At 41.0% G+C, this 13,100-nt stretch overlaps 1 protein-coding gene across 3 annotated transcripts; it reads left to right on the top strand.

Annotated features, from left to right (window-relative positions):
- Positions 1 to 1,193: 1,193 nt before the first annotated feature.
- Positions 1,194 to 12,495, top strand: LOC132776986 (alcohol dehydrogenase 1-like). Of its 3 annotated transcripts, none has more exons than XM_060779192.2 (9): positions 1,194 to 1,325; positions 3,299 to 3,400; positions 4,459 to 4,600; positions 5,654 to 5,741; positions 5,857 to 6,076; positions 6,204 to 6,464; positions 8,230 to 8,365; positions 9,230 to 9,368; positions 12,375 to 12,495. In XM_060779192.2, the coding sequence occupies exons 1-9, from the start codon at positions 1,308 to 1,310 to the stop codon at positions 12,397 to 12,399; spliced, it is 1,131 nt and encodes a 376-aa protein (XP_060635175.2). In that variant the 5' UTR covers positions 1,194 to 1,307; the 3' UTR covers positions 12,400 to 12,495. The 3 variants fall into 3 exon arrangements, with proteins under 3 accessions (XP_060635175.2, XP_060635174.2, XP_067324705.1); XM_060779191.2 differs by lacking the exon at positions 12,375 to 12,495 and adding an exon at positions 9,474 to 11,667; XM_067468604.1 differs by lacking the exons at positions 1,194 to 1,325; positions 12,375 to 12,495 and adding an exon at positions 9,474 to 11,669 and having other exon boundaries at positions 3,327 to 3,400; positions 4,541 to 4,600.
- Positions 12,496 to 13,100: the final 605 nt, after the last annotated feature.

The raw sequence follows: 13,100 nt of genomic DNA, 5'->3' as shown, positions 1-13,100 counted from the left end.
AAAATCTCATGGTTTCCCTTCCCTGGCGAGTGGCGATGCAAAGAGGGATGAGGTGGGCATGGCTAAGCACAGCTATTCTTGAAGGCCACACCCCCAGTAGTAGAGACTGCAAAAGGTCCTGTTGTTATGTGTCCAGAGGAGGGCGACTGAAATGATCAAGGGTCTGGAGAACAAGCCCTATGAGGAGTGGCTTAAGGAGCTGGGCATGTTTAGCCTGAAGAAGGCTGAGAGGAGATATGATAGCCATGTATAAATATGTGAGAGGAAGTCACAGGGAGGAGGGAGCAAGCTTGTTTTCTGCTTCCCTGGAGACTAGGATGCGGAACAATGGCTTCAAACTACAAGAAAGGAGATTCCATCTGAACATGAGGAAGAACTTCCTGACTGTGAGAGCCGTTCAGCAGTGGAACTCTCTGCCCCGGAGTGTGGTGGAGGCTCCTTCTTTGGAAGCTTTTAAACAGGCTGGATGGCCATCTGTCAGGGGTTATTTGAATGCAATATTCCTGCTTCTTGACAGGGGATTGGACTGGATGGCCCATGAGGTCTCTTCCAACTCTTTGATTCTATGATTCCATGATTGAGGCTCTGGGTTTGAGCCTGCCACTTTTGGACTCTCGCTTGCTGGGGTGTTCCAGCGAGTGTCTCTGTAGATCTTAGAAAACTATTTCTTGATTTAAGTAATAAATTGAATGATGATTAGCAAAGGTATCTACAGCTTTTTACATGATCGGAAATTAGTTTGAATCTGAAGATGGGCTTAAAAAGCCACCATCCATTAATAAGCAAAGCTCTCTGTTGCAAGACCTATCATTTCTTTGCATTAACCTCTAAAACAGTCCATATTCTACGGGAGGAATATATCAGGAATCAGCCACATAATGAATCCCAGGCTAGGGAATCTCCAACCCTGCAGATGTTGCTCAATGCAATTCCCTAACCACACAATAGTGCAACTTACCATTGCCTTTCATGCAAAAGGGAAATGCTCTTTTCTCCCTTAAAGAGCACTGGAAATTATTTCTGGATTATTGTATCTACTATTTAATTGATCAGGCTAACATACAGTGAGCTACAGATATAATAAATATTATGAACGAATTCTCTAGGAGCTGAAAAGGGGAAAAATGCAAGTTTAGTCGAAAAGACTACATTTCCCAGAGATCCCAGCGGCATGCCTACGGTGGCCGAGTGGGCCTTCTTCAGTATTGTGGTTCTATTTGTAAGGCATGTGGCTGGTGACTGAGACCGGGGATTGTTCTATCCTTCCAAAGGGCGAGTCTGCAAAAGAGGGAAACTAGCTTGCAAATATGGATACTGCAGGGAAAGTAAGAAAACTGTATCTTTTGAATACATACATAGATATATACCTATGGAAGATATATGTTGGAGAGATTATGTTCAGAAAGGGCTTGCCTATGTGTTCTTTTCTGAGGCTGAGAGAGTGTCACTTGCCCAAGCTCCACCCAGTGGGTTGCATGGTGATTAGGGATTTGAACTGTGCTCTTCCAGAACCCAAATGCAATACTTAACTACTCTTACTGGTTTTCAGCTACCAGATAGGTCACCAAATGTTTAGTTTTCAATTAGTTTCTTTTCACATATAAGAATTTGCAAACCTCAAGATGCAGATCATCTCAAATTCTGAGAAACAAGTTATGAGTAATGCAATGGGACTTACTCCTAAACTAATTTGGGTAGAGGTGCATCTACACTGTACAATTAATGCGTTTTGACACCACTTTAAACACCAAGGCTCAATGCTATGGAAATATAGGAAGTATAGTTTTCCATGGTCCTCAGCTCCGGGGAGAGGCGGATGAGCTCCCTCTATCAGCTCCAGCTCTTCATGCGGGGACATGAGAGAAGCCTCCCACAAGGATGATAAAACATCAAATCATCCGGGCGTCTCCTGGGCAACATCCTTGCAGACGGCCAATTCTCTCACACCAGAAGCGACTTGCAGTTACTCAGGTTGCTCCTGACATGACCAAAAAAAAAAAGCTTTCTCTGCCAAGGAGTGCTAGTGCCTCACTAAACTACAACTTCCATGATACTCCCATGACACCATAGCATTGAGCCAAGGCAGTTAAATTAGTGTCAAATTGCAATAATTCTACAGTGTAGATGCACCCTGTAAGTTTTGCCTTTGAAATGTACTTATTCCAGAGGCAGGAAAACTGAGGCCCCTTCTATACAGTCATATAATCAAGGTTATCAAAGCAGATAATCCACATTATCTGTTTTGAACTGGGTTATATGAGTCTACACAGCCACATAATTTAATCCAGTTCAAAGGAAATAATCTGGATTGTATATAGCAGTGTAGAAGGGGCCTGCCATATAAAATCCAGATTAACTTCTTTGAACTGGATTATATGACAGTGTAGACTCATATAATCCAGGTCATAATCCAGTCCAAAAAGATAATCTGGATTTTATATGGCAGTGTAGAAGGGGCCTGCCATATAAAATCCAGATTAACTTCTTTGAACTGGATTATATGGCAGTGTAGACTCATATAATCCAGTTCAAATCATAATCCAGTTCAAACAAAAGATAATCTGGATTTTATATGGCAGTGTAGAAGGGGCCTGAGGGAGCCCCTGGTGGCGCAGTGGGTTAAACCGCTGAGCTGCTGAGTTTGTTGACCAAAAGGTGTAGGTTCGAATCCAGGGAGCAATGTGAGCTTCTGATGTCAGCCACAGCTTCTGCCAACCTAGCAGTTAAAAAACATGCAAATGTGAGTAGATCAATAGGTACCGCTCTGGCGGGAAGGTAACGGCGCTCCATGCAGTCATGCCAGCCACATGACCTTGGAGGTGTCTATAGACAATGCCGGCTTTTTGGCTTAGAAATGGAGAGGACCACCAACCCCCTAGGTAAAGATCTTTACCTTTACCTAGAAGGGCCTGTTGATGGATAGCAGTGGGATTCAAAACAATAGCCTTGTCTGAATTATCACTATGCAAAGGGATCTTGTAAGCATAGGCATGGGCAAACTTTGGCTCTCCAGGTGTTTTGGACTTCAACTTCCACATTTCCTAACAGGAAATGTCCAAAATACCGGAAGGGCCAAAGTTTGCTCATACCTCTTATAGCACTTTTCAAACTCACTGAAAGAAATTAGAAGCACAAGATTTCATAGGGGCCAAGGTGGCTGACATTATTAAATAGATAAATAAGATACAGTTAAGCAAGGGATAATAGAAAGTTAACACAAACAATTCTATTTAGAAATAGGTTACATCACCTAGAATACAATTAAAGTATTAAAAACATCTCTTTTCCCCCCCTACAGATTATAAAATGTAAGGCTGCAGTTGCCTGGGAAATAGGCAAGCCTCTTTCTATTGAAGAGATAGAAGTTGCTCCACCAAAGTCTCATGAAGTTCGCGTCAAGGTAGACCAGATTTTTCCTTGCAAACCCTTAGGTTGAGTCTCAAGGAGCTGTCCGAGGTGCTGAACAAACAACATTCAACTCAACAGTAGTTTGTTAAGCATTCAGATTAAAACCCAAAACAGATTCATCTTCACTGACATGGAGAACCTCCAGTCCTCACTGCTTCAAAGACCAGGAAATGTAGCATTGTTGGTCCTCTTTCTGAGGGCCCCTCCAGACAGGCCCTATATCCCAGGATCTGATCCCAGATCTGATCTGCTTTTAACAGGATTTTAAGAACTAGGAAAAACAGAAAACCTGGGACCAGATCCTGGGATATAGGGCCTGCCTGGAAGGGCCCTGCCCTCACTTCTCGATTTGTGTTTTTCTCTTACAGCCTGCAAGAATAGGCAGCGATGCTGGAAGAAGGCAGATATTTCGGGGAATTTGTGTACTCCAAGGAATTTGGCTACATTGCATATTTTTTCTATTATTTTTGACACCAATTGGAAAAAAAACAGTGAATGTCAAAAACAATTTGGCCCACCCACTGTGTTTTATTTTCCATTATGTTATTTTGTGCTGTTTATTTTACTTGTTGGTTTATTTATTTTATTGTGATGTTATTTTGTGGTTTATTTTTTATATTGCTGTAATGTATCGCTGGTTTTGGCCTCATGTAAGCCGCTCCGAGTTCCCTTTGGGGAGATGGTGGCGGGGTATAAATAAAGTTTATTTATTTATTTATTATTGACAATATAAAATTTTGAAATTCCATATAGACTCTTAGCCTGTCTGTCAGAGTTTCCAAGCTGTTGCTAAATGGGCCAGAGAGGAATCTGGCCTCCTTGGAAGTTGCTCCTGCACCATGCTGCAGGACCTAGAAAATATCCCAAAAGGCATATTTTGTTGGATATGGATAAATGAAACAATGGATACCAATACTGTATATGATGTCCTCATGTTAGTGGAGTCTGGAGTCAAGGCACTGCCACTTCCAAGTCATCTTCAAAGACAGCTTGGCATATTTGTGGGTATATGGGTTATCTAAGATGTTGACCAAATGTTGTATCTTATAGATAATAGCCACTGGGATATGTGGAACCGATGACCACGTTCTGTCAGGTTCCTTCCCTAAAGTCAATTATCCTGTTATCCCAGGACATGAAGGAGCTGGAATTGTAGAGAGTATGGGTGAAGGAGTGACTTGCCTGAAACCAGGTATGTGAGTGGATGGGCTCCAGCATTTTAAAATGCCTTTGGATTTAAATGCCACAAAAGCTGCTGGTAGTAGAGGCACTAGATCAGGGGTCCTCAAACTAAGGCCTGGGGGCCGGATACGGCCCTCCAAGGTCATTTACCTGGCCCTCGCTCAGGGTCAACCCAAGTCTGAAATGACTTGAAAGCACACAACAATAACAACAATCCTATCTCATCAGCCAAAAGCAGGCCCACACTTCCCATTGAAATACTAATATGTTTATATTTGTTAACATTATTCTTCATTTTAATTATTGTATTGTGTATAAGATATGTGCAGTGTGCATAGGAATTCATTCATTTTTTTTCCAAATTATAATCCGGCCCTCCAGCAGTTTGAGGGACTGTGACCTGGCCCTCTGTTTAAAAAGTTTGAGGACCTCTGCACTAGATAGAGGATATGCACAATTTGCAGCCTTAATTTCTGAAGGTGCTTTCAATGTTTAGACTCTCATTAGAGTCTAAACATTGAGGACCTTTAGATTCTTTATTAGTACTTTATACTTCTGAGATTGAATACTGCTGTTTTATCAACAGCAATCACTGTATTTTATTATTCTTACCAGGGGGTACTGTGAATGTATGATGTTGTGTTGATTGTTTATTGTCTGCCTGTATGTTTTGCCTTGCACATGCTGTATTTTGCATGTCACACCTTGAGTGTTTTGTGAGCCATCCTGAGTCCCTTTGGGAGATGGTGGCGGGATATAAATAAAAGATTATTATTATTATTATTATTATTATTATTATTATTATGTGTGCAAATAATGTGTGCAGATCCCAGTAAGGTGGCCTTTTGCAGCTGGCAGATGGTAATTTTGTCAGCGGCAATTGTATTTAAGCGTAGGCCAAGGTCTTTAGGCACCCAGTGTGTCGATCATTATTATTGTGTATTTTAGCATGAGAGAGCACAAGACAAGTTAATTTATGGTGACGTTTCAGTTCATAAATTGGTTGTAGAAACAGGACCATCATGTATGTTTATTTATCCAACTTCTTTTATTTTATTTCTAGGAGACAAAGTCATCCCACTTTGTTTGCCTCAGTGCGGAGAATGTAGCTCATGTCTAAAATCTAATACCAACTGTTGCCTGCAAACCCAGTGAGTTCTTTTTGCAATTTATCTTGCATTTCACTTGGCTGTAGATTATGAGCAATGCACATTTCAGAGGGTTGTGTTGTTGTTGTTACTGACAACTCCAGTTTCTCTGAAACAGCCTCTGTGAACCTCAGAATCTGATGCCAGACAAAACTAGCCGGTTTACCTGCAAAGGGAAGCTAATCCACCACTTCCTTTGGATCAGCACTTTCTCTGAATACACTGTCATGCCTGACTCCACTGTAGTTAAAATTGATGCTGCTGCTCCATTGGATAAAGTCTGCCTCTTTGGCTGTGGGTTTTCCACTGGTTATGGCGCTGCCCTCAATACAGCTCAGGTGAGGCAACTCATAAAAAATATTCTATTACTGTTCCATACATGCTGCTTACAATATTTTCTCTTTTACTATGTCCCATTGCAAAGCTGGCATTGATCCTGTCCTCTTTTTTCTTTGCCATTTGTAGGTCATGCCTGGCTCCACTTGTGCCATCTTTGGTTTGGGAGGAGTGGGTCTTTCTGTGGTCATGGGGTGCAAAACAGCTGGAGCTTCTCGGATTATTGGGATTGACATCAACAAAGACAAATTTCTGAAGGCAAAAGAATTGGGAGCCACAGAGTGCCTTAACCCTCAAGATTACAAGAAGCCCATTCAGGAGGTACTGGTTGAAATGACTGGTCATGGTGTCGACTATGCATTTGAGGTCGTTGGATGTTTGGATACATTGGTATGTATTCTGTTTTCTGCTTGCAGTTCTGTTGCGTTGCTTCAGATTAGATTCCTGCATATAGGGTTCAATATTTTCCTGGAAACAAGGTGGTTTTCAAAAATTCTGCCTTTCAAACTGCTTTTTTCTGTATTTACAAATGAGAAGGAAGAAGCTGGACAAGGAGAAAACTGCTATATAAATAATGAAACTACAAATCTTATATTTTCTAACCCTGCTTTGAAGGGCTGCTGAATGATATAGCAATTTTACTTCTTTTTTCCTTCCTTCACATACATGTTTGGGTCATAAATATTTTTTTTGCAGGGGAAGGGTTTCCTCCACAGTGCTAAACTATACTTTTGTTTGGTTACAACTTTTTTTTTCTGATTGTCTTTAAGATAAACAAGGAAATGGAAAGAAAAGCAACTGTAACATAAGCCCCAAGAGCCTCAGGGCCCTTCCACACAGCCATATAACCAGAATATCAAGGCAGATAATCCACAATATCTGCTTTGAACTAGGTTATCTGCCATATAATCCAGTTCAATGTTTTTAACTTTTGGTTTTCATTTATATATTTACTCCATTTACTTCATTTGTATACATATATATTATGCTTACTTTATTTATGGAGCTCCCGCTGGTACAGCAGGTTAAACCGCTGAGCTGCTGAACTTGCTGACTGAATCCAGGGAGCGGGGTGAGCTCCCACTGTTAGCCCAGCTTCTGTCAACCTAGCAGTTCCAAAACATGCAAATGTGAGTAGATCAATAGGTACTGCTCTGGCGGGAAGGTAATGGCACTCCATGCAGTCATGCCAGCCACATGACCTTGGAGGTGTCTACGGACAATGCTGGCTCTTCAGCTTAGAAATGGAGATGAACACCACCCTCCAGAGTCGGACACTACTAGACTTAATGTCAAAAGGAAACATTTATCTTTACTTTACCTTACTTCATTTGTATGTATATTTGTGCGGTATCGAATTGTTGCCTACTGAAAGCTGCTCTTCTGAGTCCCCTTTAAGGTGAGAAGGGTGGGATATAAATGCAGTAAGTAAGTAAATAAATAAATAAATAAATAAAGTGATCACAATGATTATAATTAACTAGACTAGTAAAAGGGAGAGTGTGGATGGTTTAGTGGTTTGAGCATAGGGTAACTATTCTAGAGATCAAGGAAACACAGTGGTTATCCTTGGGCAAATCACATTTTTCAGCTTCAAAGGGAGGCAAAGGCAAATCCCACTCTGAATACCCTGTGATATAGAATCATAGAGTAGGAAGAGACCACATGGGTCACCTAGTCCAATCCCTGCCATTTAGGAAAAGCATACCTGACAAATGGCCATCCAGCCTCTATTTAAAAGCTTCAAAAGAAGCAGCCTTAGGATCACAAAGAATCAAAAACAACATGAAGTCTCACAGCAACAAACAAGGAGGCAACTAATAGGTGTTAAAAACAGTGACAGCTCTCGAGTACTGGTACCTTGATTTTGGGAGCAGGAGGTGCCTATTTGCTGCTCAAGTAGCAAGTGGACTGGTCTCAGCACTTGGATGATGTATGCTATTTAAAGCAAAAGGAGAATATTGTAGTCCAGTTTCTGCTGTGCAGACCACATAGCCATGGCTGGAACGAGTGTGAGCCAGTGCAGGAGGGGGTTGCGGCTGCATATAGACAGCAGATGCATTGGATGCACCTTTTGTTATTCTTCAGAATGATAAAACATAAAATGTCATTGCTGATTTGCTTTTCCTGTTTAACATCTTTCCTCCTTCATCAGGCGACTGCGCTAGCATCTTGTCACCTTGGTTGTGGCGTCTGTGTGATGGTTGGGGTGCCTCCTTTGGGGTCTCGACTCTCCTTCGATCCCATGCTGCTTTTTACAGGGCGTACCTTGAAAGGGAGTTTCATTGGAGGTATATTTATTTATTTATCATGTCAGGAGCAAACCAAACAGTTGTACTGAATTTTTTAACAAACAAAGAAACAAAACAAAAATTTGCAAGCTTGGTAGTTGATTAAATGTCCTTTGACCAGTAGCTGGCCACTTGGAGTGCTTCTGGTGTTACTATAAGAAGGTCCTCCATTGTGCAGGGCTCAGGTTGCATTGCAGCATATGGTCTGTAGTTTGCTCTTCTCCACACTCGCATGTCGTGGATTCCACTCTGTAGCCCCATTTCTTAAGGAGGTATGATGGTGCCAAACAGAGAAGTGAAAACATTGAGCTACGAATGTTTCTTAATGTTGTGGTTCAGGACACTGAAATTACTATTGGTGTATAAAGATGCTTAAAAGAGGAGGAGAATGTCCTCATGTATAAATTATATCAAATGGTTTGGATTCTTGACTATATTTCATAATATTATAATAATGTAGACTCCTAAGCTTTATTGGTTTGTGCTTGGAACTTAACAAAGCACTAAATCTAATAATACTTTGCCCAACCATGAGGTCCTCCAGAAGTTTTGAAGTAGATTGGCCATCCACACTAACCATTAGGTTGTGTATATCAGAGCATGATTGGAGCTAGAGGCCAACATTTTTGGGTAATGTTAGATAACAGTTGCCATTCCAAAAACAAATCAACAAGTTAGAAAAAAAAGAACAGCTTATGCGTAATATAAACCATGTCTTTCCAACTGCCATCTAGCATACTTTTGTTTTTACAAGATACACAAGTAAGCAATATGCATTTTGTGTTGGGACATGCAAACGTGCCCACGAGGATGAAACCTGACAACGTTGTGTGGGGTGTGGCAGATATTTCTGTTTGTTTTCAGGGTGGAAGATGAAAGATTCTATCCCTCAACTGGTATCCAGTTACATGGAGAAGAAATTTAACTCAGATGCTTTGATAAGCCACACTTTGCCATTCAGCCAAATCAGTGAAGGGTTCAATTTGCTTCATTCTGGAAAGAGGTGAGATGTATGACTTGTTGAGATTTGCTTTTAGTGAAGCACAGAAATCAGCAGGGCAGGGCAGTTGTTAAAGTCTCTGTGGAGCAAGGGATGTTATTTTCCTAGAGCATTGTCTGACATCAAAGGGAGAGAAAAAGAGACTGGCATCATTCTTGGATTAAGTCCAAGGCCCATCTAGTCCAACTTTCATTTCTCACAGTGGCCAAGAAGAGGACAGTAGGAAGCCACAATGAGGACATGAGCACAACAGCACCTTTGTATTGTAACTGGTGTTCATAAGAATCCTGTATCTGATTCCGAAGCTAATATAGAGTTAGGGTCTTTTGTAGCCAACTTGTAATGCTACAAGTTGAGCCAATGCTCCATGGCCTTCAATGGATAGCAACCCCAAATTGCTTCTGCTACTGTACACAAACAAATACACAGAGAGATACACTTCAACAACTGTGATGCTATCGAGAGAGAGAAAACCTTGTAGACTTCTCTCCTTATGATTGACTCAAAGGTTTGTTGTATTTACACAGTGGCTGAGATTTTACATGTATGTGTATATCCACAGGCATAGTTCTGTGTTCTACTGCTATCAGCTGCAAAGCTCCTGTTGCTGTAAGTTACTGGTAGAGAAGAGAGATGGAGGAAGGTAATTCAGACCACAAGCAGCTGGTCTCAGATTGTTCAGAGGGGAGCAATGAGTGTACCTGCCTTTTTCTTCCCCCAAGAACTGAGAGCAGTCAGATCTTCATGGCCTCAGTTGTCTTCTCTCTCCCTCACCTCCACACCATCAAACAACAACAGATGTCACTCCACAACTTGATATTTGCCAGGTATCTAAGGTGTCACTTACCCCCACATTTATCCTAGATGGTTACTTTACCTTTAAGGCAGACTTTGGGATATTATTGGGTGGGTTGCATTCCTTGTTTCTCTAAACACTGAGCAGACTCTTAACAAGGTTGTTGTAGGTTTTTCAGGCTATATGGTCATGTTCTAGAAGCATTCTCTCCTGACGTTTCACCTGCATCTATGGCAGGCATCCTCAGAGGTTGTGACTACAACAACCCAGTGATTCCAGCTATGAAAGCCTTCAACAAAACTCTTAACAGTTCCTATTTACTTACGAGTACTGTAATGCATTGTGTTACTTGTTCGTAACATACTAATACAAGCTTGTCATTGTCATTGGCCCCTTGGAGGCAAGTCTGGGCTGCAGCACATATTTTGACCTCGTTTCTCTTTTGGAAAATAAAATCTGAGCTGTGTATGTCTCACATGATATTCTTTGCCAGTCCATAAGTGCCCCATGAGGCCTCATGAAAGTGGTAATGTTTTAATCTGTGGATCATAACAGCTATGGCACCATTAGCATTTCTGAGCTGCTTCCTACAATGCTCATTAGACTGGCAAAGAAGATATTTGGGAAATGCATAACTTGAATTTTGTTTTTAAAAGGGAGTTAAGATGGGGACAAGCTTTAATGAGGGTGTGACCCTTTACTTATTGGAGGAAAAATGCCTTCTTTCCTCATCTCAGAATCAAGACTTTTTGGCTCCCATTACTGCAAAAATAATTACAGGAAATACAATACTCTGTAATGCATGGGATGTAGGTTGTGTTGCTATTAGATTGCAATTACAGCAAATCCATCTAGTATGGTGCTTCAGATGGTGTTGGATTGCAAGTACCATGAGCCCTAGCCAGCACTGTCGTGGTAAATAATTCTGGGCATTGTGATCTAACAACATCTTGAGGACCACACTGTTCTCACCCCTGCTTTTTTAAAGATTCCTCCCTGCCATCCTACCCACTGTTTAATAAACAGACACACAAACAACAATATCATAATGTCTGCTCAACAAAGCCTTTCTTTATAAACTTTATTTACTGAAGCCATTTCAAGTGCCAGTCTTTCAAACACCTTGGTATGTGGTAAAATCGGCTTTGCAAGATCACTGATATTCTGTTAGATAGTAAATGCTGTTCAGGTGTGCCCTCAAGGACACATCCAGACAGCCCCTTTAATGTGGGAATTCCTGCAATTAAAAGGGGGCCTCCCAGATGATGTCCTAGAGAAACACAAATTAATTCTCCACAAACTAGGCTAATTAATTTGTTAGTGGGTTTATTCCATGCCTTCTCGGAAGGCCCGGGATAAATCCACTACTTCTGCTGACTGGACTGCTCCCTCAAAGGTTCTGGGCTTTTGAGGGGGCAGTCCAGAGAGTAGCCCCACTGTTTTCTGGGCTAAATTAGCCCGGAAAACCGTGAGGACACCAACCCCCACCCCAAAAGTAAAAGAACTTACCCGGCCTCCATTAGAGTGGTGCCGGAGCTCTCCCGGCGTGTAGAAATGATGCGCCAGGAGAGTAGGAGTAAGGGGGTAAGAGAGATTTTCCCCTTCCTCCACTTTTTCTCCTGGCACATAATTTCTATGCACTAGGAGAGCTCCGGCACCACTCTAATGGAGGCCAGGTAAATTCTTTTACTTTTAAAAGGGCTTTTGGGGAGGGGTTAGAGTGCCAGGAGAACTTCTGGACACCCACTCAAGAAAACACGCACTTTCTAGGGTGGGTGTAGACTAGGATCCAGGAACATTTGTGTTTTTAAAACGCGAATGTTCTCAGATTAAAAGGCCATCTGGAAGCGCCCCAAGTTATTTACAAGCTATGGAAACCTTATCACAAGGTTTGTTTGGCAAAATTTGTTCAGGGTGGGGTTGCCTTTGGCCTCTTTTGAGCCAAAGAGAAAGAGTGACTTGCCTAAGATCACCCAATGGGTAGGCATTGCTGAGTGGGTATTTTAACCCTGGTCTCCAGAATTATAGTCTACAAACCATTACACCACATTGGCTCTCAATCAATACTGACCTAATCACAGTTTCACAAATAACGCCAAGGAACAGTGCTGATAACTGTCAACAGTATTTTCTAAGTCAAAGTCCTGCCCGATTGCTTTTTTTTTTTTTTTTGCAGACAATTTTTAATGTCAACCCTGTTTTTTCTCTTTCAGTATTCGTATTGTCCTAGTGTTTTAAGCTCCTGACTTGATGAAGCAATTCTGCTGGCAATTTCTAATCAAGAATTCTACTGTTTAATTTTTAACCACTGCTTAAATAAATCGGCTTTATTTATTTATTTATTTATTTATTTATTTATTTATGTATTTATTTATTTGCTATGCTTGTATACCGCCCCTCTCAGCCCAGAGGTGACTCGAGGCTGTTTACATTTGACAATCAATGCCCCACAAGATAAAACACAGTCAAAAACAATTACATATAGTATAAACCGTATAAAAACAATAACAACAAACAATTAATTTTCTGCTCCCCTTCCAAGTTGTTGTGGACGAAGCAGTATAAATAGTGTGTGGAAAACTGGTTTTACTTAGTTTCAGATATTTAGAAATTCCGAAGTCATGTTCTTGGTTCTAAATCATACTGAGAGAACATGAGGCAGAATTTTGAGTTAACCACAAGTGAAGTACACAAAATATTTACTGGTCTTTAGAGTGCAGGATGCTGGTGAAAGTGGAAAAATCACAAATACAAAAAAAATGTTTTTTTGTTTGTTTTTTTTACCTGAGATGTTCTAGTAAACTCTTGGTCCTTCAGTATAATTCTGTAGTCAACATCTGGCAAATGTTGACCATAGCATCATGCTGGAGGACCTAGAGATTCCCACAGAGAAAATTTTAATCAAATCTGCAAATAATCAGATCCACAAAAGTCAAATC

The sequence above is a fragment of the Anolis sagrei genome, chromosome 5 (genome assembly GCF_037176765.1).
Source record: "Anolis sagrei isolate rAnoSag1 chromosome 5, rAnoSag1.mat, whole genome shotgun sequence".
In the NCBI taxonomy this organism is placed as follows: domain Eukaryota; kingdom Metazoa; phylum Chordata; class Lepidosauria; order Squamata; family Dactyloidae; genus Anolis; species Anolis sagrei.
This window is presented reverse-complemented; position numbering and strand designations above follow the sequence as displayed.

Bases quoted from the DNA above. Each gene is read 5' to 3' on its own strand.
- LOC132776986 (XM_060779191.2), top strand. The intron at 6,077-6,203 runs GTGAGGCAACTC...TGCCATTTGTAG, and splicing joins CTGCCCTCAATACAGCTCAG to GTCATGCCTGGCTCCACTTG. The intron at 6,465-8,229 runs GTATGTATTCTG...CTCCTTCATCAG, and splicing joins TTGGATGTTTGGATACATTG to GCGACTGCGCTAGCATCTTG.